Source organism: Anser cygnoides, chromosome 14 (genome assembly GCF_040182565.1).
Source record: "Anser cygnoides isolate HZ-2024a breed goose chromosome 14, Taihu_goose_T2T_genome, whole genome shotgun sequence".
Lineage (NCBI taxonomy): Eukaryota > Metazoa > Chordata > Aves > Anseriformes > Anatidae > Anser > Anser cygnoides.
The window spans coordinates 3,759,238-3,782,905 of record NC_089886.1 but is presented as its reverse complement, the minus strand read 5'-3'; the positions used below and the strand labels follow the sequence as shown (position 1 = coordinate 3,782,905).

General features: G+C 48.1%; 1 protein-coding gene across 2 annotated transcripts; it reads right to left on the bottom strand.

The window, feature by feature from the left end:
* Positions 1 to 9,240: 9,240 nt before the first annotated feature.
* Positions 9,241 to 23,574, bottom strand: SLC25A48 (solute carrier family 25 member 48). 2 transcript variants are annotated; one of them, XM_066977049.1, is made up of 8 exons: positions 23,436 to 23,574; positions 21,532 to 21,575; positions 18,401 to 18,472; positions 17,336 to 17,588; positions 16,052 to 16,300; positions 14,492 to 14,625; positions 11,805 to 11,934; positions 9,241 to 11,234 (listed from the first exon to the last, which is right to left on the bottom strand). In XM_066977049.1, exons 1-7 carry the CDS (start codon positions 23,509 to 23,511, stop codon positions 11,812 to 11,814), a joined length of 951 nt encoding a protein of 316 aa, XP_066833150.1. In that variant the 5' UTR covers positions 23,512 to 23,574; the 3' UTR covers positions 9,241 to 11,234; positions 11,805 to 11,811. The 2 variants fall into 2 exon arrangements, with proteins under 2 accessions (XP_066833150.1, XP_066833151.1); XM_066977050.1 differs by lacking the exon at positions 11,805 to 11,934.
* Between the last annotated feature and the right edge of the window lie 94 nt (positions 23,575 to 23,668).

Genomic DNA, 23,668 nt, shown 5'->3' with positions numbered 1-23,668 from the left:
ATCCTGCAGCTTAGGCAGAAGTAATGCTCCAGGGAAGGACACCTCTGCCTGCCTGTCCCCAGCCACGCTGCTCTGTGCTTCTACACCATTATTAGTTAGTGCAGGAACACCTTCTGAGAAAGGGAAACAGAAAAGCAATTTGAAGAAAGGTCCTCTCCCAGAGTTCTGTGGTTAATGGTCCTGATGCTAACGGGATTTGGAGGAGGGAAAGGGCACAGTGCTGTAGGACCCATCTCCTTGTTTCCCATGTCAATTTTAACAACTTTCTATCACATCGTGTATGTTCTCCCTACCATATCTACCTCCTGCATAAAGCAAGTATTGGTTTATGTGTTTTATAAAACACATTTGAATTTAATCAAACAGTTGCAAAAATAAAAAATAAAAAACTATAAAAATCCTTTCTTTTGTAGAATATAGACAAAGATGTACAGAAAAATAGGAATGTCTTACTTCACAGAGGTTCCTATCCAGCTGAGTCTGAAAGGATCGATTAATCATTCTGAGTACTCTGTTTGAAGCCAGGTTTTTTTCCAGCATGTATCCAGTTCCGTCCACAAAGCATGCCAGTTCATGGCCAGGCTGTTAAATGACAAAGGTGTTAGAAAAACTGAAGTGACTAGAATGCATTTTGTGCTTACCTACAGAAAGAAATGCGCATTCCGTTATGTGGCAGCACATCGCAGCGAAAGGTAACGTATTCTGCATTATTGAAAATGATACAAGAACTTTGGGTGGTTTTTAAATGTCTGCAGTAAGAAACATCTGCCACGTCTCATAAAACCTCAGACTGCTACAGTAAACTCTTTGAAGCAGAGTTTCAGCTAATGCTGGCTTTCACCATGTTTCAGGAGACTTGCAGGAGTGAAATGTTGTGTGGAGACACCTAGAGCTGACACCTGTGGCCTGGCATCTCTGGTCCAAGTTTGCAAAGAACTTGGCCACCTAATCACAAAACAAGGTCCTGGGGAGATTTTCAAAGCAGGCACCTATATCTTTTGGTTGTAAGCCCACAGAGAACTTTTGCATGACGCTTGGTTCTGGTTGCAGCGACACTGAAAGGACTTGTGCTAGCCTCCCCACCGCTGTGCGGCAAGCACTGTTTTCAGTTGCAACTAACATACTGAAAATCTTCCTCGTTAACGAAAGTAAACGTTATACAAGAGCAAAGTGGACGACTTCATAAACTGAGTAGTAATATGAGTTAATACTGAACTTTTTAACTGCTACAGTAGCTTAGAAATAGACTTACCTCAGGGATGGGAAGACACGAACAGGGCTGAAAATGAAAAGATTGAGCGTTAAAATTCTGCATTCAGAAAACAAGTAAATTTTTGTTTAGTTTCATGATATTCTCAAATCCAATGGACTTACACTGGCAGCCGTCTCACTGCATGGGCAACTTAGAGGACTTTCCTTCTGAAAGAATAGCAAGTGAGAAGTCAGTATTTAATATCACATAGTATACAAGCATGCATTTTTACAGAATTAAGGAGCTAAACAGCCACTTACAAGCAGATGATTTGTATAGCGGATAATTTCACTGACTTGGCATTTCTGTGCTTGCACAGAGAGCAGCACACAAGAGAGGAGAATGTATGACAGCATGCTGGCATTCATGTGCAACTCAGTCTGATGGGTGACAGAAGAATAGGAGGACACTCCTTTTAATTGAGTCTTCACAAAATTCCCATTCTCATATGGAAAAACCCAATTATAAAACTGATACCAGGTGCCCACTATTTTTTCCCACTAGCTTGGACAGCATTTTAGAAAACTCAAACGTGGAATTGAGTCACCTACTGTTAGTGACTCTTCTTCAGTACTGTGGAAATTCACAAATGCTCCTCAGAAGTGATTAATTTGAACATTATGATATCACACCCCAACAGGAAACAATGGTTAAAAATCTACGAAAGCATTTTTTTTTCAGATGTGGGTTTTGCCTCTTATGTTTATGTAAATTACAGTTCCATGAAAGCGAAGAGACAATAATGTTCAGCATTGCCGAAGTTCCTGAGAAGACGAATGGGCAGTCTGCAAGCTGGCTCTCCCCTGGATTCAAAGCAGGACCGTTTCTAAAGGAAGCTCCTAATGCTGCAGGAGTCTGATGACCAGACAAACACACCACCGGGGTTGTGCAATGGTGCCGGCAGAAGCTGTCATGCCGAATTACAGCTGCTGCATCCGACAGTCCTTGACCGGGGTCCCACCTCGGTGGGTGCGAGCGCACCGATGTGCCAATAAGGATTGGGCCCTCAGAGCACAGAGCCTCACTGCGCTGACTCCTTCCCTTTCCCTTTTAAGCAGAAAGGAGCGAATCCAAAAACATCCCTGGGTGACAGATGATAGTAACTTGGAAAGCCTTTCAGACGTAGTCTCCAAATCAGGTTGAACACCTGCAACAGCTTTTTGTCAGAAAGAAGTCTTCTTTGTCCAAGAACGTGTGGCAGCCCCTTGGATTTCTCGTAGATCTCTGACTGCGAAACCTCCCTCCTGTTACACCTCCAGGATCTTCTCCAAAAGCCTCAGCCTTGCGCTGGCCGGCCAGGCTGAAAGATGAGCACCACTCTGCCTGGAAAACATCCTAGAAAGATCAAAAAGAAAAGCAAAACAAAACCAAACAAGCCATCGGGTTCCAGTTTGCTGCCTTTTCTCTGGCGTTTGCCCACCAGCGAGGGATTTGCCGGCGGAGCGCGGCTCTGCTCAGTGTGCCAGCAGCCAGCGCCGCCTCTGCCCTGCCCCGCTGCCAGCCCGGGTCGGGGCGGCTGCTCCCTGCCTTCGCTTTGAAGTTCATCCTTAGGTGATGGAGGGTGGGAAGGGTTCATCCCATCAGGCAGCTCCGGCTTTCAAACAGGCCCTGCGGAATGCCTAGCGAACGGCGGGGGCCCTGCCTTGGTGACTTACAGCTGGCAGAGGCCTATGTTAGGCGCTAAAGTGCATAGCAGGGACAGAGGGCTTGGGAGGGGGGTCTGTCAAGGCAATGGGGTGCTTGAGCAGGGCTGAAATCATTAATTAGTGACCTAGGGCACGTCAGTCCCTGAAAAGCAGCAAAAAGCCTTCCTTGACGGGTAGGCCGCACTTGAGGCCTGGGCTCAAGTGAAGCAACGGCCATGCGGCTCTCTGATTCTTTGGCCTGTAAAACCCCACAGCAAAAGCTAGGACAATTGGTTCAAAGCATAAATCCCTGCACAATATAAATTGCTGCATAACATTTCTGGGACACTTGGTTTCTCAGATGGCTGGTAACGCTATTTCACGTGGGTTTAAAGGACAGAATTCACAAGCATCTTTGATTCAGCCAAAGTTGTTCAAGGGATATGGGGATAGGGTGGGAAGGTTTCTGTAAAAGCCAGGCATTTCTACTGCTTCTTTTTTGTACGGAAAATATGTCCATTAGCAAAACATTTTCCAAAACTGTCATGCCCTGTCTTTGCAAGGATTTTATAAAAAATTATATACTTAGCAGGGTCCCCTGCTGGGGCTTTTTACCCAGGGAACGATATCGCAATACAGCTGCCATGCTCTGTGATTACAAATAATTGGTGGCATACATGATATGCAAGATACATAATTAGTGCCTTTCCTTCCAAGAGATGTAATTATGTTCACTAGACAGCCAATAGGTCGGACAGGTTCTTCCCAGGCAATACAGCCCAGAAGGCCAAGACATGTGTTTGTGGCTCATTCAAAACTAGAACTTCCAGGGGAGGAAAGGAAATGGTTGGGATTCGTCTCCTTAATCTAGGAGAAAATAAAGGAGAAAATGTAGGCATTTCTCTATCCACACTTCACTAAACCTAATGAATTCTCTATGTTTGAAACTTCCACACAGTGGGGAAGGTCCCAGCTTTGTTCTGTTTGAATTTGCTGCCAGGTCAAACCTCGTCTATAAAGAAAGCCGCACTTTGGTCATGCTGAGCAGTGTGGCCATGTGGAAGAACTTGTAACAGAGGTAATTTTGAACAGAGAGGAAAACTCCAATTCCCTCTATCTGTTTGTATTATGTGAAATGCACTCTGGAGCTGCTAACTGAGCCTAGTGATCTCTCCTTGCGGTCTGCCTCTGCCAGTGGTGCCAGCGCTATCTCTCCATCTCTGCATTTCGGTTTGAGCACCTAGTGAGAGCCGACCAGCTGCTGGTGCTCCAGGGCAAATGGGTCACCAGTGCAGGTGTGAATCTGCAGTGAATCAGAAATCACCAGGAGTCAAACTGGCACAGAAAGGACTTCCATGTACTGACCACAACGGTAGAAGGTTGGGCACATGAGTGGGTAGCACCAGTTATGGCTTCTCTTTGGAGAGTTCAGGCTCTGTTCCAGTGTTTACGGGATGATCCAAAGCCCCTGGCGCTGTGGTTGAACCCTGCAGGCAGCTCAGCACCACATAGACTCTTGCTCACTCTCCCCAGGTGAAATGGGGGACAGAATCGTTAAGGTAGAAGCACAAGAGCTCATGGGTTGAATTAAAGACAATTTACTAGGTTTTATGGAAAACAAAAGCTGTGCAAGCAAAGCAAACCAAGGAATTCACTCGCTGCTTCCCATCGGCAGGCAGGTGTTCAGCCACATCCAGGAGAGCAGGGCTCATCACACACAATGGTTTCTTGGGAAGACAAATGCCATCACTCCAAAAGTCCCCCCCTTCTCCTTCTGTACCCCAGCTGTTATTGCTGAGCGTGATGCCACATGGCATGGGACACCCCTTTGGTCCATGTGGTGGTGTCCCCTCCCACCTCCTGGTGCACCCCCAGCCTGCTTGCTGCAGGGCAGCAGGAGAAGCAGAAAAGGCCTTGGCTCTCTGTATGCACGGCTCTGCAACAACTAAAACACTGGTGTGTTTTCAGCATTTTTATCAAAAATCCAAAACACAGCATCATATGAGCCTGCAGGAAAAAAAATAATCTAGCCAGAATCATGACACGTAGAAATTAATATTTGCTGCCATCCCAGCAAAAAGACAAGGTTTGTAATACAGAATCTTTAAACATTATGTCCTCATATTTTAAAAATCTTCAGATGTTTCAAAAGTCTTCAGCCACAGCAACATATTTTCATATATATGTTGCCATTTCTGTATTAAATACAATCATTAGATGAGTTTTTGTCCTCATGTCTGGATATCTGATCTCCCTCCATTCCTCTCCCCTAATCTTTCTTTAAGCAAAACAGGCCAAAATGTAGAGAGGAAGAAGAGGGATTTTTTTGACCATAGCTCAAAAAAAATGAAACAAATTAGTAATCAATTCAGTAGCCAAAGTGCTAACCTCAAATTGCAGTAGGTAGGAAGGTGACTGCAGAGCCCACTTCCCTCTGAGGTCACAAAACCACAGACTCTATGCCTCAAAAGACCTGTTGTCAAAATGGGAGCCACCAATGTTAAGTATGGTCTTTCCGAAACTTTTTTTTTTTTTTTCTCATTGAAGCTTTCTGGCTGAAAAAATTGGAAACAAAATGAAGAACTGAAACCCAGGAGCTTTAATCAAGGTCACTGAGGTCAAATGTAGCGGGTGCATTAACCCTTAAAAATATCTCCTACATCGCCACTGGGAAACCAGAGCGGGGAACTCGCTGTGGTCAGGCTGGGGCAGGGAACATGCATTAACAGATCAGATATCCACATTTCAGTGTAAGTTCCCTATACACTACGGGGTGCAGTGACTGAGCAGAGCAATGAGGGAGGGGGCAGAGAGCTTCCTAACCCGTGTGCTGCCAGCGCCAATGCAGCACATCGGCTGGGTGAGCCTGGCCCGAGGTCATGCCAAGTGACAGAATTATAAGCTTTCAGGCCAGAAGAGACATTTAGAAAACGTGAACACACAAAATTCTCCGCTATATTTCTGTGCTCCCTTGTAGTCTGCTCCCCTTGGCTCCTTTGGAAATCCTCTTCCGATCTCCCGTAAACTCCTTGTTTATGTGCAAATACCTCGGGATATATTCTCTTTGTAATTCTCTGCACACGTTTTGACGGTGGGTTGACTGATTGAAAATACTACACAAGTCTCCAATTTCACATCAGTATTTTAGCCTGGTCAGCATAAACGTCCAGATCTTCTGAGTTCTCATAAAAGAATTTGCAGCCCACTCTAGTGTTTCCAAGAAGCTCTGTGCAGGTGTTTTTTGGTGGCTGTTGTTTTTTTTTTTCTTTTTTTTTTTTTTTTTTGGTTAGTTAGTTAGGTTTTTAAATGTGGAAAAGATTCTCTGTAAATGACAAGCACCGCGATAAAATAACAGCTTATTTTACATTTGCTGTGCACACTGATCAAGATGAAAGATCTTGAAAAAACCGCCCATTAAAAGATGCTGTGGATAGTTTCATTTTCCAGACATAAGGTGACTTAGAGTATCTGACTTGGAGTTGTTTTTTTTTTTACTTTCTTTTTGATAAAGATGACATATGCTGCTTTAGGAAAAAAAAAAAAAAAGGAAATAGAACTCTTTCTAATTCCTCTATGCAAGTATAAGCCATAGCGTAGTAACACCAAGATTGTCTATGGCAGAAAGATGTAAATGCCAGATAAACTCAGGGAGCAATTCAAGTGTCAGCTTGAGGAAGGCAGTGGCACCTCCTGAGAGCCTCATGCTCTGCTGTGACCCAGGAGATGGACCGTGGGATGTCCTCAGGACCCTCATTAGCTTCTGTGGGTAATGGAGCCCCTATTACTTTTGAAAGAGTTTTAATTAATTTGAAACTGTTTAAACTAACTACCCAAAACAACCGAGGGTGCTCAGGAGCTGTGAGGGCAGGAAGCTAACACAGCGGGGACACCCGAGAGGGACCTTCAGAGCTGTAAGTCATCCCTGTTTCGTGCAGTAGTACAGACACCAAAGCTTTCCAGGGTTTTCTAGCAAGTAGAGCCAAGCTTTCCATGCTGCAATAATGTTTACCAAGAACTGAGGCATCTGAAAGCAGAAAGCCCTGACAGCAGCATGTCAGCTGTGCTGGGCGTTGCACTTACTGCAACTGCATCTCACAACCCACAGCCTCCAGAAGTAAGCAGAAGAAAGCAGGAATTGTCGACAAAGGTCACCAATTCTTTTGTATTTTAAAGTTTTCCAGATGCCATTACCCTTCTTTCAGCATCCCCTTTTGAGGGCCCGACTGCTTTCACACCAGGACAAAGAAACATTGCAGAGCTCTCATATCATGAGTCCACTCACCCTTCCTTGCTTGGCCCGCTGCTGGGTTTTGCCTGGAGTGCAGCATGCAGGGGAAGGTCAGACATGCAGGACACCCGGACAGCACGGGGCTTTCTCTCCGTTAGAGCCCTCCACCAGCTCTACCCACGTTGCAGCTTGCTTGCCACACTGGCAGCACTGAAAAAACACCTGCAGAGTGCTTGATGGAAAGGCGGCAATCGCAACTTGATAAAGTAATAAGCTTGGATGTTGTTTCACACCTACTTGCATGAGTAAGAATAGGCTGGCCCTCTTCCATAAGAGTTGGCAGGATTTTCTGTACTACGTGCAAAGTAGGATATATTTGTGCTAAAATGTTTTGAAATGTGGGGGAATAGATGATGAGGCAGCCCAGTTATCCACTGCTTTCACCATAACTCAAGAGGAGCTTCATATTCTTTTGAGAGACTTGGTGATTTACCATCCCTCTAGCCTTAGCATTTCAGCTATACTAAGAAAGGATTTCTTGATTTATTTTACATCAGTTTCACATCTTTTGTGAAGAAACCTCATATAGGACCTCTGGGACTTCCTTAAAAAGATATTCTCATTCTGTAGCATATGTATGGCTCTGAGCGGGTTGGTTGTTCTCCTAATGCCTGACTCTGAAGATAGACAAAGCTGGAGGGGGAGAATAAGCTGTTACCTTTCTTCGGTCGCATTGGGTACTGTAGGAACTGGGAAAAACAGCTAACCAGCCCGCACCTCATTAAGTAATATCGGGTGTTGTAAGAGCTGGAACACCACCAGCAACAAGAAAATTGGGCAATTACAGACTCATTTAAGGCATGACAGGCCTGAGTACGCTTTTGCATTCCAGGGAGGAAAAGCATAGATGTAGGTATCCTTGTTCCTTCTGGTCTTACTTCTCATTTTTTTTTTTTACCAAGATCAGGATTTACTGCATTTATAATAGAAATCTGGGGCTCTGGGAGGGTTTGCAAACAAGCTGTCATGCAGCCGGGCTGGGGAAGGTGCCACCAATGCTGGCAGAGCAGCAGGTCCAGATGCAGGGTTGTGCTGACGGGCGATTTTTTGCTTGTGTGATTCAGGAACAAACCCACCAATGTATGCAACTGGTACTTTATATATTCAGACTGTCTGTACGGCCGCTTGTCTGGCAGGCAAGGTATTGTTTTAGAATGTAATCAGCAGGTTCCCGAAAGGATTCCTTAGAAATCCTGCTGTCTATCAATGAATAATATCAATACAATCTCTAAAATAACAACGCATTTGAGATATCACATAGAAAAGCAATTGCAAGACCTGTCAAGTCTCCGCGCACATAAATTGCAATTGCCATCCCTCTCCTTTGCGACGTGGGGCTGAACCCTCCGGTGTCACCCTACCTGCCACTGGACGCCCTTCCTCAGTGACAGCCGGGTGCTCACTACCCCAAAAGCAAGACTAAATTATTTATGGGCACCATGCTCAGAGGTGTGCAAGGACCTGCCATGCTCCAGTGCAGCACTGGGTACAACCGCTTGTCCCCACCTTGCTGCACCTGACCCAGCATCGGGATGACCTCTGTGCGGTGATGGGGTCTGCCATCACCCCAAAACCCTCCCGACCCATCCCACTGCTGCTTTGGGTGAACGCCAAAGGGATGACACGCTTCTCAAATCGTGGGTCCAGCAGGCATCGGGTGGGCAGGGACCCCCGGAATCAGCCCTGCGTGTGCCGGCCTGGCAGCAAGCCCGGGCTCGGGACTAAGTTGGGCACGACAGACAGACGGACAGACGGACAGAGGCAGCCCGTGTCCGCCGGTCGTGCCCCACGCAGCGGACGAGGATGCCATCGTGTGGCCGACCCGTGTCGCTCACTTCCCACATGCTTTCCCGACGTCTGCACGGAAAGCTTTCTGCCCCTCTTTCAACACCAGCTCTCCCTGGCAGCTCCTGAGAGTTTTGCCTGGGTAAATCCTGGGCATCCATCGCGATATTTGTTTCTCTGGATGACGAATAACAGGAAAAATCATCATGCGGCTCCAAGACGGGGCTCGTACCCCAAGGGCACCAAACACCGAACCTGGGCACCTCGAGGACGTTATTCAGATTCACAGCCCGTTGCAAACCTCACCAGTTTAATTCATTCACGGCCCATTTTACATAATGCAGGCAGATAACCAACAGTTTATTTGCATTGAAAAGCCAGTTTCCCCACGTATTATCCCTGGGGACACAAGACATTACGCATCTAGAGAACATGTTTTACGCATACGTATTAAAATAGGTAACATGGAAAGGATGACTCCATAAATGTAGCCAGCAACAAATACTTGAGTGAAGGCTCATCAATTTTATACATAGTTTGTCAAAAACAGTTCCTTGTGTTCTTGCCAAGCTCAAAGGCTATGAGCTTCCTTGCCTACAAGTCCTGAGATGAAGCAACACCGGCTGTTTCTCCCACTTTTTAGGGCCATTTTGGGGGGAAGCCATCCTTCTGATTTTAATTCAGGCCCCAGCAAAGAGGAGCCCACACTCGTTTGGGAGGTCTGGGAGCCCATTTCTGAGCACTGCTCCAGGCCCAAGTTTTTAGGCAATTTCTGCTGAGCTCTCCAAGTCTTGCAGCCAATTCTTCCATTCATCAAGGAATAAGGATGTACAAGTTTCTCCTTCTTTCTTCTCCTTTTATGGAGGAAAGCTGGATGGCTGCTTCAGGCTGTCTTCTCCAGGCTGTCTTCAGAAACATCTGCTAAAACCGCCATTGCTGAGCTTTATCCCCAGGGTCTCCTTCTCCAGAAGAGGATGGAGGGAACCAAACATTTCCCAGAGGACGGTGTGGTCCTGGACCAATTCCTCCTCACCACACATCCCTTGATGTGCAAGGCTGTTACCCCTCAGCCTCTCCTGCCAGTGCCACCAGAGTCCTCTTCTCACTGCAGTGCTGGTTCTTCTTGTTTTTTGGCATCAGAAGCTCCACGCTTAGAAAATAAAGCATGGAGATATTTAACAGAATAAACAGCAATAATCATGATGTAAAAAGTCTTGAGATTAATTGAAAAACTGAGGTAGACCAAAGAGAGACCTGGGTGCCCCAGTCATCTCTGTACGATTGCAGCAGAGCTGGAGGTCTGAAGGCAGCTGGTGTATTTTAGAGGACACAGTTTGGGACAGACTCTGCATGCCTTAGGGACTTCTTTTGATGGCATCTGCTCAAGGCTGCAAAGCAATGTCTGCAGGATTTGGCAGTTGGCAGGCTGGACTGTCACAGCAGAGAAATCAGATGGGCTAGCAGACGCCGGCATGTACCGCTACCAGGTCACTGGAGAGCTACACAGGGCAAGTCAGCTAAGTCAATAGGCAGCCATCTATATGAATCGTGGGCTTGTTTTATTGTCTTCTGAGGTAAAAGAGCGGCTTAGAATCTGAATTTATATCATCCTTACGTTTCCCAGTTTAATTTAGACCTTGGATAACAAACTGAAGTTTTTGAAGACCTTCACATCTGTTCATGATAATGTATTAAACTGTGGCAAAGTGGGGAATTCTATAATGCAAAACAAAAGTATTCATTCATACAGATGGAATCATCCAGTTCTTCAATCCTGAAAGCGAGTTAGGATTTGGTAGGAATCCAGACGTTCCTCCACAAAAAGCACCCGCACACCCACAATGCTTTCCCTTTTTCTTTCCAGAGCAGGAGATCCTTGTTCACAAAAATGAGCATTATACATGGTATTGTACAAAAAAACACTCACTCGGATAATGTTATGTGGGCTGGCTTTGGGTGTATCTCACTTGTGTAGGAAAGGGAAGTTGTTCCATTGTTTCAATGAGCAAAATGCCATTAGTGAAAAAGTGCAACACCACAATGAAAATTAGTAAGGTGCTCCTAGACAACAGAGTGAAAGCTTTGAAAAGAAAATAGTCTTTGGACTTGAACGGGCTGGTGCAGGTTTGGAGCCCTCCAGGGACTATGTCCATGGCAGAAGAGAAAGCAGATGCCTTAGCTGTGGGCTTCTGCAGTGCCGGGAGTCTTCGATCAGATCAGTGAGCCCTCACCACCACCATACTGCTCAGGAAAGTAGGAGACTGATCAGGTCTTCTTGGCAATGCTTTTGAAATAAGAAAGAAGGAGGTTTATAAAGTACCACACAAAACAGCAGACTGCCATGAATGATTTTGGGTATTTAGCTGTTAAAATTTTCCATAATCAGATATTTTTAATGATGCTCCTTTATTCAACCCTAAATTTATGAAGAAAAGAGTAAAACTGTTAGTTGATAGTCAACACACTTTGTCAGGGCTTAATTTCAGGTCTGTGTGGTAGATCAAGAGAGGAAAGGATACCGTGCAGAGACTTTAGTCAGAATATTTCAAAATTTATGTTAGAAAATACTCTCCTTTCAGATTTTCTTTTCTGAATCACATTAATCAAGACAATCCCAACAATCAAAATGGATTGCAATGAAATTCCAGGAGGTCTGGAATGAAACGAAAATCCATCGGTATGTCTCTTTTGTGCTGCAAATCCCAGACCCATATTTGAAAAGTGTTTGCCCGTCCAGATGTAGGTACCCATGTAAGTTACCTGATTTTCAGAGAACCTCTACAATTGCAACTCCATTTGATTCAAAGGTTAATTCTCTAATTTTAATAAAGCTAGAGGGTCTTTATGCGCTGACCTGGAAGTTAAGGATTGGTCTCAGTTTGGTCTCTTTTCATTGCTTTGAGAGAAAGTTCATAGCCAAGAAACATGGCTGAACTCATTGGGAATCCTCGCACTGCATTGACCGTGATGCCCCTAAAAAAGACCTGTTGGGGATGGAGAAAGGTTAGAGCACAGGAATATACTGGCTGTTTCAAGAAGACGAAAACGTTGAACTAAGTCATGGTGGGGTTCTGGAGAACCCAACCTTGGTTTGCTCAGGAGGGTTTGCTCAGGCTCCCACTGATGGTCTTTGCTGAAGTGTGCGGTGGAGAATGTAAATGTAACGGCTAAAGTGGCTGGTTTGGCATCGGTCTGCTCTGTGTTCCCTATAGACCTTTTTATGTAACGGCCAGCAAGAACCAGAAGCAGTAGAGGGCCTCATGCTACTGGTGGACATCAGAAACCAAGAAATCTAAACCTTCTTCCAGTGCTGTCCTACCTGGCTAGGGTTTTTCCTTCCCTTTGCGTACATGAGTGTTTGAGCATCATGAAAATGCCGAGGTACAACAACAAAGCTGTTGCTTTCACACAGCTAATGTTTCAATTTCTGGGCTAGCTCTATGGTGGCAAACGACAGTTGGGAACAAGAGAGGGAACATTTTTTATGTGTTTCATTTCTGAGTATAGCAACCATTTCTCAATCAGTAGAAATCTGGACTTAATCTGTACCTTGCTGAGCACTAGCTCTCACATGCTGGCTTTGGAAAAGATATTCGATATCAGCTGATAGTTTCACATTTAGGTTCCTAAGGTTAAACTTCAGTGCCCACCCACTTAAGTGCTTTCTGGATTGTGGAGAAGGGGCCCTGGTCGTTCCCCACGCCAGGCCTAGGCCTGTCTCCCTGCGCAGCGCCTTCACCTACAAGCGCTACTGCCAGGCCTGCGCTAGGCCGAGCACAAACCACTGGGGGGCCAGGAGAGCCAATTTACAGAATAAGGATTGCTGGCCTGAAAAATCACCCCGTTAACCTCCCCGGCTAACCACTGTGGTCACTAATCTAACCACCAGAATTTCAGAGTAGAAAAGAGAAGTAACATCAGGAAGGCAGGGCCTGTCCAGGCCTTAGGCAAAACTCCCATAGCTACTGTAAGACTGAATTGGAGATCTTGGTAACGAGACTGGAAGCCTGTGGATTTAAATGTCTAACCAGTGTTCTTCCCCTGAAATCCTGAGCACAGCTAAACAAGCCTTCTCTTGTATCCAATAAATCCAGTTCTGCGTGGAGTTGACTCGTACGAGACAGAATCAAAACATGTTCACATTGTTTAGGATGGCGTTTGCAATGTGAAGCTGTGGTATTGGGCTATTTGGGATATTACTTGATTTACCTGGGGTATTTTATTCTGTCTGAAACAACGGAGTTTTCTGGGAGTAAATTCAAGTTTTTCTAGTATCCATAAGGTAACATGATAGATCCAAGTTAAATAATAATGAAGATTTATAAAGAAAAGCCCAGAGGCATATTTCTTTTCTCACCAGAGTGAGCACACCTGACTATGGAGAAAGAGGGAGATATATATATATATATATATATAGGGGTTTTTTTATATGCCACTGAAAATGCCGTTCCATTGTCCCAGCATGAAAACATCCAGATCTGGGCTTGCCTTCTGTCAGTTCTGTGTCTCCAAACATACAAAACAATTTTTCCTATGACAGAAGGGTCTGGTCTTATCGCTCAGCTATTACTCAACTCTACCGCAGGCTCTGTCCAGGCGCCAGGAATGACAACAAACAAACCACAAGCAGCTCAGACCCCAGGCAACAAAACTGAGTGCCTGAATTAATATTCAGGCAGGCCAAGGAGGGTACTGGGTGAGGGCGACCGAAAGCTCTCCTTAGTATTTCTCTGGGTGCTTCTGGGTGCTTCATAGCAATGTGATTTTCTTCACTCAACAGCCAAAACCCAACCAGACTGCAAGCTCCTATGACAGCTGGCATAATATAGTGGCATGTTGTCAAATATTTAAATCCCACTGACTTGTGATTTTGTAGGTTATTTTTCTTGTTGCTTCAACTTGCTACTTTTCCCTCAGAATGTGAAAATTAACACTTTTGAGCTAGGAGCCCACATGATGTTTTGATGACAACTGAAATACAGATTTAATTCAATATCAGAAGACATCACTTCCCATAAGCATATATTGGTGGTGCAATAAACCTGCAAACCCTGGTTTTCTGCCATTCACATTTAACTGAGACAAGGTTTGCAGACAGAAAAAAAAAAAGAAAAAAAAACAACTTTTATTACACTAATAAATAAAGTCAGAAAAAGGAGGGTGTTTTTTGGCACACAGTCCTTCTTCACAATGAAAACTGATGCAATTCTGATTTAAAACAGCAATTTCCATCACTAATTTATGATATGTCAAATTATATCCACAGTTAAGCACACTGACACAAAGTGTTATTTTAAGTTAATAACACAAGCAGACTATGACCCTCAGTCACTCATTTTTTCATTTCTGCAAGGCACATTATTACTCTCACAATTATGAACTAGAATCTGTACTATAATTACCTACTGTAATTATTACAATTTATAGCTAACTGGCTTTAGTTGTCTCTCAACTCTGCAGATGGGTTTGTAACAGCCATTGTATTTCCCAATTAAAAAATCAGATGCCTGACACGCAGATTTTACTTCAAATACCACTTACTTTTAGGCCCTCATTCTGGTAGCTCTGCAGGATACAGTCAAGGATCCCCTTGTACTTGTTTAAGTAAACTCCATCTGCCTGAAGTCGACTTTTCACAACATCCATTGGAGTAGCAGTCCCCCAGGAAATTACTCCTAAAAAAAAAATGCAGGAGAGAATCCCTTCCTTATCCCAACACACACCTGGGCTTTGACCATGACGAGGTATTTGAACAACTTCTCTGTGTTTTCTTGGCTGCAGGCCAGTGAACTGGGAACATCGTGTCTCACCCACCGCATCATACTCACTGGATATGCATCTCAGGGCATTCACCCTGCTCAGGCACAGAAACGGTATTTGTGGGAGCAAAGTTCCCTGTTTCAGGAAGAAGCACTGAGATTTTGGGGGTTACGCCAGTAAACAAATGCAGGCAGCCCAGAAGTTGCTCACCCAGGTAAAAACACTGCTTCTGCGGTGCTTCTGGTGGACATGGACATGCCCAAACTGCCAGGAGCTGCCACATTTCAGAAAAACTGGAGTCATCCGACAGTATTACTGAAAAGCAAATTTTGAGCTGAGAATGCGAAGAAGAGGCTGTTTGCCTGGAACCAAATTTAGGCTCCCCACAGCTGAGATGCATTGTCATTCCTACACAGAAACTCTCCATTTACACCAATTAGCCTGCAGCTGGATGGAACATTTTGTCTCTGAAAATGTCAGTGTTGCTTCCAACACAACCAAGAGCACCCATGTATCAGTCTTGGGAACGTGTAGCAAATACCATCTTCAGCCGTTCCCACTTTCCCAGACACATCGTGTTGGTTCCATACAGAAGAGATTTACTGGGTTATGAAATTTCCCTGCACGTGGCCGCAATACATGGCACACACAGCTGGACTGACAAGAGCATGTCTGGACCTACGTGAGTGTTGGGGCATACTAGAGAAGCTGTTCAGATAAACCACAGCTCTGTTTATTTGCAGGAGAAACAGAGAAAGTGCTGTTTAATCATTACCTGACCTAAAAATTGTTCTGTATTTAGGGATCTGCAATTTAAAAATGGCCAATAAATGGGTAGGGAGCAAACGGGTGGACTTGCACACGTAAGCATGGGGGTGTACATGCCAGCCTTCCTGGCAGGTGTACACAGGAAAAATAAAAGGTGGGGGAGGGAGGAGAAAGGGAAAGAAAATCAGTAAGTCAACTCTGCTGATCTGTGGTTTCTGCAGCATGCGGGGAGGGTGCACACCCTCCTGGTGGGCAGCCAACAGGTTGAAGTCCTCTTCTGGAGGCATTTTGGCTGCTGTGCGACATCCGGGGAGAAGGCAGCACCGCCTGGTTTCCTTCTCACTGCCACTGAGCCTGGCGAAGAGCTGACAGCGCAGCTTCCATACAGTCTGTCAAGTCATAAAGTGCAGCCTTGGGGCCAGGGGGCCTGGCCCTGAGGGAGATGCTTGCTCAGCCCCATGTCCGCTGCTGGTGAGCAGGAGAATGGGGCAGCCCCTGAGCCAGCCCCAGACATCTGCCCTGGGACCCTTCCTGTCCTTGTTTTGCCAGTGTTGTGGGGAAAAAGGTGCTTACCTGCTACACCCCCTGCAAGCCACACGGAAGAGGGATTCGGGGAAATGCATCCGTCAGGGGTAATCCATCCACAGAAAAATGTGTAAGGGATGAAATACAGGCAGTACCCGGGAACATCCCTCAGAAGCATTGCTCCCACACCTCGGTATATTCCTGCTATCCCTTCTTTCTGTAGGACTGTCCTAAAGCAGTGAATCGGGCCGCGGTACATAGGAGATCCAGGAACTGTGGGCTTTAGTTTATTGTTGGCTTAAAAAAAAAAAAAAAAGGGAAAAAAAAAAAGATACAAGTGTTATGATAGTTATATAGCTACAGGTCCTTGCAAAAGCCCACCACCATCCATCCAAGAGACAGAAATCGCTGCCATGCTTTTTCTTTTGCTGGGATCAATACATAGTGAGGGAAAAACATTTTTAAAAAGAGGACTTAGGTCTACTTTAACGGATGTTTGGACACTTCAGGGCATGCTTTCTTAGTTGCAATACATACCTTCCAATAGGTATGTGTTCAGTGGGTTCTCCAAATAAGTTTAAGGCTATGTGCCCAATTTTCATAGATTTGACCACATCTGGTGGCAAGCTGTATCTCTGAAAGCCTCAACGTCTTCAGAGTCTCGCCCTTCTGAGGCAGAGGACTGGGGTTTGCTCTGCGCTGGCAACCTGTGATGAAGTCCAGCCACTGCCTGGGCAGAGCAGCTCTTTTGGACGGCAGTTTTTGCAGAGGTGGCGGTTCTGCAGAGCCAACGGTTTGCAAATGCATTTTAGAAATTTTTGCTTTGAACAAAGAAGGGTGAAGTACGTAAATGTGTGAGACTGAGAGTTTGCGATGGCAGCTGCGGTGCTGCTGGCGGGATCTCCAGGAGACCCAGAGCTCAGAGTGTTAGGAGCAGCCACAGAGGCAACAAGGGTAAAATGGGAGAAATACAGATGGAAGAGAATGTCTGCTGAAATACTGACAGGAGATCTCTGCCAGCCTGGGAACCCAGCCTGGGAACCAGAAGCATCCTTGAAAAGTGCAGCTGGCATCCCTGAAGTGCAGCTGGGTGCCTGAGAACCAGAGACATCCTGAGATACGTTCAATAGGCATAAAGCCAAGAAACTGCAACAACAAACTTATCGCCTGCAAAGGTGAGAAATAGTCTAAAAAGTTGGAAAACATCCTGAGAAGTAGCAATTGGCAATAGGTACTGGTTGCCACCATCGTGATCCTCACACAGCCGTGTGCCAGGTAGCTCCGTACGCCAGGACCAGCAGAGCAAGCAAGAATAAACTTTTGCTTTCCTACCTGTGATGTATGGCTGTGTTTGCATCTGCAGCCTTATCTTCACCAGGTCAACAGGAGTGCCGATCCCGACGGAGACGAACCCCGCCACCATGCTGGCGAGCGCCACGTCGGCCAGCGCCGGCGCATGGGAGGCATCTCCGTGCCGGAGCTGGCTGAGGAGCCGCTGCGTGTTGCTGAAGACACCGAACACCACCGAGCTGTAGACAGCAATGCTGGCCAGCGGGAAGGACATGCCTTTGAAGAAGCCAGCCACCTACATGGGAAAGGAGCAGGAGTTACTAGAGCAGCTTGGCACAGCTGCTCTTATCTGTCTGGCTCGCAAACCATGGCAAATTCCTCCTCACTGTTCTGCTTGCTCTGTGCATCTGCCTTCCTACTCTGTCCCCAAGGAAAAATTGGCTTTCATGTGATGCAAGACAATGATCACTGGATCTTCCTCTTGTCCCTGTTTTCAGGGTTTGGTTGCTCCCATCCCTCAGGCAGGGACGGCAGCACCGGGAACGCTGCCTGCAGGGAGAGGGGAGTGGGGCTGAGCCGCACAACCACCCGCTGCTCTGTCAGCCAGAGCTGCAAATCCGAGTAGCAGATGCCTCTTGGAAGCAACCGCATGCACATGCTGAGCACATGAAAATTAATTCGTAGTGCTAAGGAGAAGATCGTGCAGGATGCGGGAGTATTCTGAAAGCACAGGAAATCACGGAAAAGTCTCTCCTATGGTCAGCTTCTTTCCTGGCATCACCAAAGACAGCAAAATACCTCCGGTAAAGAGTTTTGCTGGCAGGTACAGGTAAAACAGCCGATGTGGGTGTAACAGCCTGACCCATGGGGGCACACGGGCAGTGTCATTTATCATGTCTTTTCCCTATAGGGGTTACCAAGGGAGCTGGCAAGAGTTAGCAAGAGGAGGCTGCGAGGATTCGCAGTCTTTAGTCCTTCTTTAGGCATTGAATGGAATTGCACCAACTTTGGTGTCAACACTGATTTTATATAATTGCTTCATGCATTTATTTATTTATCTTCCTGCGTTTTCTACCAGCATATTTGTAAGTATGATAAAGTACTTACAGACTCATTTCTGTACACAGTAAGAACACAGTTGAGTGTATTTCCATATCCTTGTCCAGCTTGCAAACGGGTCTGCAAAACACATTCGTGAAATGTGATTAAAACCCCACACTTCCAGACGGGTGAAAGCTCATGCTATGTAAACAACACGTACTTTGCTTTGAGAGTGAATCCTTGCTTAGCTGTAAAGAAAACAGAGCAATAAAGTAAGATATATATGCATCCACTCCCCTTGAACTTTGCCAGAAGCAGGGCTAAGCAGGACCTCAGGGCTCTGAAGCTGTTCTGCAACATCTGGAATCGATGACTGTCAAATCGCTCTCGAGAGCAGACCAGCTACCCTGTCCCAGCAGATCGCTGGTGTGCAATACCATCACTTGCACGTTCATGATTTATGTAGAAACCGGAGGGTGATGCGGTCTGCTCCGTTCGGAGGCTTTCCGTGGAGGCTGGGAGGCATTGCTGGAGGATGGGGAAAGAGCTCCCCTGGGAGGCTTCCAGGACCCTTCTGCTTCAAGGTGGATTGTAAAGACATACAAATACTAAACAGGACGAAAATAATTCAGCTCTAACTCAGAAATTCTCCATGCTTCCCTCAAAGATACAGTTTTACATCATTTCCAACAAAGGCATTTTGTTTCTGGAAAGCAATGGCTATTCACCTTCCAAAAAGTGCCTACAACAGCTGTAAGAAATGGCAGGTAAATCATGACAAGGTCTGCATTATTCGACATACTTCCCCTCTCACATATATATTTTACACACACATACACTTAGATCATCTTTCACTCAAGCTGTTCACAAGTTTGCAGTAAAATAATCCTTACAAGTAGGTGATGCGTTTTGGGACTTAGAGGTGGGCGAGGAAATGGAAGCCCCGCTCTGTACACAGGATCTCTTTTTTAAAGAGCGATTTTTTTCTGTAGGAAGACCCTTGCACACGCTCTGTCGGGGATGTTTTTAAGGAAGCTGGGCGGCATTTCTAGCCGTATCCACCAGCACTGCTGCCGGCAGGACACTGGCGTGGTGAAAAGAAGGCTGCAGGGATGGCGCCACCCTGCAATGCTTTCCTTGGTGGCACAGCCCAGGCTTGCAGCAGGGTGAGGCAGGAACCCAATTTAGGTATTTAAAACCCAAAAGAGTGAGTGCCCTCTGGAGTTCGTGCCTGGGGAGAACAGGTGGAATGACCCAACCGTTTGGTCCTGCGCCCTGCCAAGGGCGGAGTCCCGCCCTGGCCAAGCGGTGCCTTTTGCCACCAAGCATCTCCAGCCCAGCACATGGTTCCTCATCTCCCGGGTTGGGAACGCCGCTTTCCTCACCTTGGGCTCCTTCCCCCAGTGCCATTTGGGGCTGTTTTGGCCTCCTTCCATGAAGATGGCCTGCTCTGAACCCCCGGGCACTGCAACCACGGAGAAGCTGAAAGTGGAAGATTTACCGAGCGCTTCCAGAAAGCTCGGACGTGGCACTGCAGCTCCGGCTCCTGCAGAGCATGTTGCTCAAGGTGCCCAGCACCATCCTGCTCTGGGCGCACAGCCCCCTGCTCCCTACGACCAGCACCGACGTTACCAGGACGCGGCTGGGTGGCTGCAGCACACAGCTCTGCATTCCCCCCTGGCTTGATTTGCACGCATAGCCCACAGGTTCCCATTTGGCCTCCATGGGCTCGTTGTTTTTTCTTTTACACAGTAACCAGGTATTTAGAGGTTCAAGTTAATACATTTTTTGAATAACTGAGAGCAATCGAATACCCTCACAAGCTGCTCGGTGCAGACCTGCCTCGTAGATAAGCTGAAATCCTTCAGCCCTGTCTCCTCCAGCCGGGGAGCCCCCCAGGCCCAGGGGCTGCCAGTGCCGCCCAGCTGCCCCTCACAGGTCTGCTGCTGCACAAAACCTCTCCTTTCCACTTCCCGACCCCTGAATTTGGACAGACAACGAGTCTGCCTGCTTGATATTCCCCAGCACCGTCCAGCCCCCAGCGCAGCAGCTTCAGGCTGACACTTGCCTTTATAAGCATGAAGGATGGGCTCTCCTGGCACCCAGAAGCTTGGCACAGCCCAGCAGGATCCTCCAGCAGCTATTGCCAAACTCTCCAAACCCAGCAGTGGCATCCCCGAGCTCCATCCTGAGACAGGGATGCCAGCACGGGTCCTCGGCAAGCTGGGACAGAGCCTGCACTGCCGGAGCCCTGCCCGAGCCTTGCTGCTCCTGCCGGGGGCCTGCACCCTTCCCATGCTGTGATGCTCCCGGGGCCGATAGCAGCAGCTTAGCCACAGACAACGGGGCTGGAGAGCTGGCTGTGTGCGGGGGGATGGCTGTGGTGGTCGGGGAAGGATGTGATGTGGGCCCTGCCGGTCCCTGCACCCTCCCCGTGGCCCTCCATGGCTCCTTCAGGTGCAATAGGACCTTTTGGTCTTCGGGTCTGCCACAGCTGGCAGCCCCGCCTGGTGCCAGCAGCTTGTGCTAGGTCAGGGCACGTGGGCAGAGCAGCTGAACCAGGAAAGGTGGCCCGAGATGTCGGGCTGTGCGAAAGGAGAAGGGAAGACAAGGGCTTCCCCCATAGCTCCGCACCGGTGGGGATGCTCAGCCCGGCGGGGCTGTGTTAACGTCTGCAGAGGTTGGTGAACCTGCTAGTGAACACCTCCTTGTATCTCTCAGTCCTTCCTTCTGAGGAGTATTTTTCTTACAGGAATAGTAAATATCGCCTGTCATAGCCCTGGGATAACAATTTCAACACTCTGCCCCTACAGGACTGCCGACACTAGGAAAACACATAAAAATGCGCCTGGAGCAAAACAAATACAGTTCTCCCACTGCCCTTTGAATACTTTTTTGTAGCAAAGTTCAATAAAACACCGGCAGAACTGTTCAGTAAGCCCAGCATTATGTAAGGCCAGTTTTGATTTTCAGTATTAATCCTCACCAGAGGAGCTCACACGTATCTGCCAGGTATTTTGGTTTCCCATTCAAAATGAACGGTGGAGAGGGAGAAAGACTAAAGCCTATGAAAACATTTCTAAATTCCCCCTTGGGATGAAAAGAAGGTTTTCTGCAGAGTCATCTCAAGAGAGGCTGCCCCCCTGCCCGCGGGTTTTTTGGGTGGTGCCATGAGAGTGCGGATCAAGGGGTTTTACCTTGATGGTGTCCAGCGGGTGGCCCACAACCACGCTCGCGGCTCCTGGGGAGGAAAACAAAGTTTTACAAAAAATGCTGAAGAAGCTTTTCGGACAGGACAGGAGGCAATGCGTTTGCAGGGGAAGAGGAGGGATTTCCGGGAAAACAGCCATCCTGAGCCAAGCCAGGGTGACACCGCACGGTGCCGCTTCTCTGGCAAGAGGCAGGAGCCAGGCAGACACACCTGAGCTTCTTCCCTGCGTGTCCTCTTGAACTCCAACACCCTTAAAGGTGTCTGAGCGGTAGGAGGGGTGTTAGATGTTAATGTCCTGCCCATTAATGACCCGTTTCCCTTGCACTCCTGTAAACACATGCAACTTTTAGCCTTGACATGGCGAGATTCAGATTAGACGTGAGGAAATACCGTCTGGCTCAGCAAGTGAGCCACTAGAGCCAACTGCAGATGGGGACTGCAAACCCCCATCCTCTGCTGGTTTACAAGCAGCTTACAGGGATACCCACCAGGGGTGATTCGGATAAAGGGGGTCCTGCTCAGTACCAGTCTCTGGAGTCCCATCCAACCACGTTACCTGCACTTTCCCTAGGAGAAACCGTCCCATCCGTCCCATTCCCTGACACCGTCCTGCCAACCTACCCACACCACTTGCTGCCAGGAGCCCCCCCAGCAGGACCGTGTGCTTTCCCCCTGCTCCTGGAGGGCCAAGTGACCCGCGCACCACGGCCAGGACACGAGTTTGTGTGCTTGTTGCAAACAACCCCCGCGGTTTTCAAGGTGTTTGTGGAGATGGTGGATAGTTTGTGCTGCCTCCACGTCTCAGTGTCCCCTTTGCTGGGTTTACACAAGTATTTTTGAGACTATATGAAATTTCACACTCCTAGTAGGTTCAGGCTGCAAAGAGCATCATGTCCTTGGTCAACACCTTATGACTTTACTCAAAATGCATTATTAAAGTGTCCCCGCTTGTCCAGGACGTTAACCTGCAACCGTCTGCGGTCCAGCACTATAAATGAAACCTGGCTGCTGCCACCCAGGCCTGAGGCTGTGTGCTGGTGGCTGGTCACCCCGGTTCCTGCCCCACTCCTGGGGGTGTGTGGGGGATATCCTGGGGGATAGCATGGGGCCAGCGCGGCTGACGGAGCGCCTGAGTGCCGCACAGCCTCCGCGGGCTGCATCGATCCGCAAGTCAGTTGCTCGCGTAAGCTTTTGGCGGAGTTTCTGGATTTTTGTCAGTTCAGCTAACCTATTAACCTCGTCTGGCCAGTCAGGATCCCTGAGCACCCCACACCTCCTTCCTCCGCCTGGCATCGGCATGAGCCCGGGCAGAGCTCTGGCATGTGGGCACCACGCTCGCCCCATGCGCTGCGTGTCCCACGGCTGTGCCCCTTCTCACCTGGTCCACCCAGCGGGAACTTTCCCTTCCGTAAGACACCACACCGCTGCTGGCCCTGCACACCTTTCCCTTGCCTTTCCTTTCTCTGAGTTATTTTCCCGACGGTTTCCAGCAGCATTTCCAGCAGACCAGCCCAAGCCCCTTCCCTTCCAGCGGCACCCTTTGCTTTAGTGGGGCCGGGGGGGGGGGGAACAGGAGGGCTGTGGGGGTCCCGGCGCTCCCCTCCCAGCCCCACTACAGAGCAGGGAGCCTCGACAAGGGTGCTCGGGGGGGTGTGGGGGGGCAGCGTGGCGCTGACACCCGTGGGTGTCCCACCTGCGTGTGCGCAGAGCCCACCGCTGTGCCAACGAGATGCTGCTGCCGTTGCTTAGACCGAAACGACCTCACCTCCAGAAACTGCTTAACCTGCGCTATTTCTACCCAAAACCCCCCAAAAACCCACGCGTACCCCCCAAAACCCTCCCCTCGCCCCCCCCTGCCCCGCTCCACCGCCGACCCCCGCGGCACCTTACCGCCCACCCAGCCGGCGGCGAAGTCCTGCAGCTGGACGCTGCCCCTGCCCGTGCCCGTGCCCGTGCCCGTGCCCATGCCGGGGGGGGGGGGGTGCGGGGGGGGGCGCGGAGCGGCGCAGCGCGGAGCCCGGCGGCGCTGCCGGCAGCAGCCGGGGCTTAAAAGCGCAGCGCGGCCGCGCCCGCCCTGCCCAGAGCCCGGCCCGGCGGGGAGCGGCCGAGCAGGGGCCGGGGGG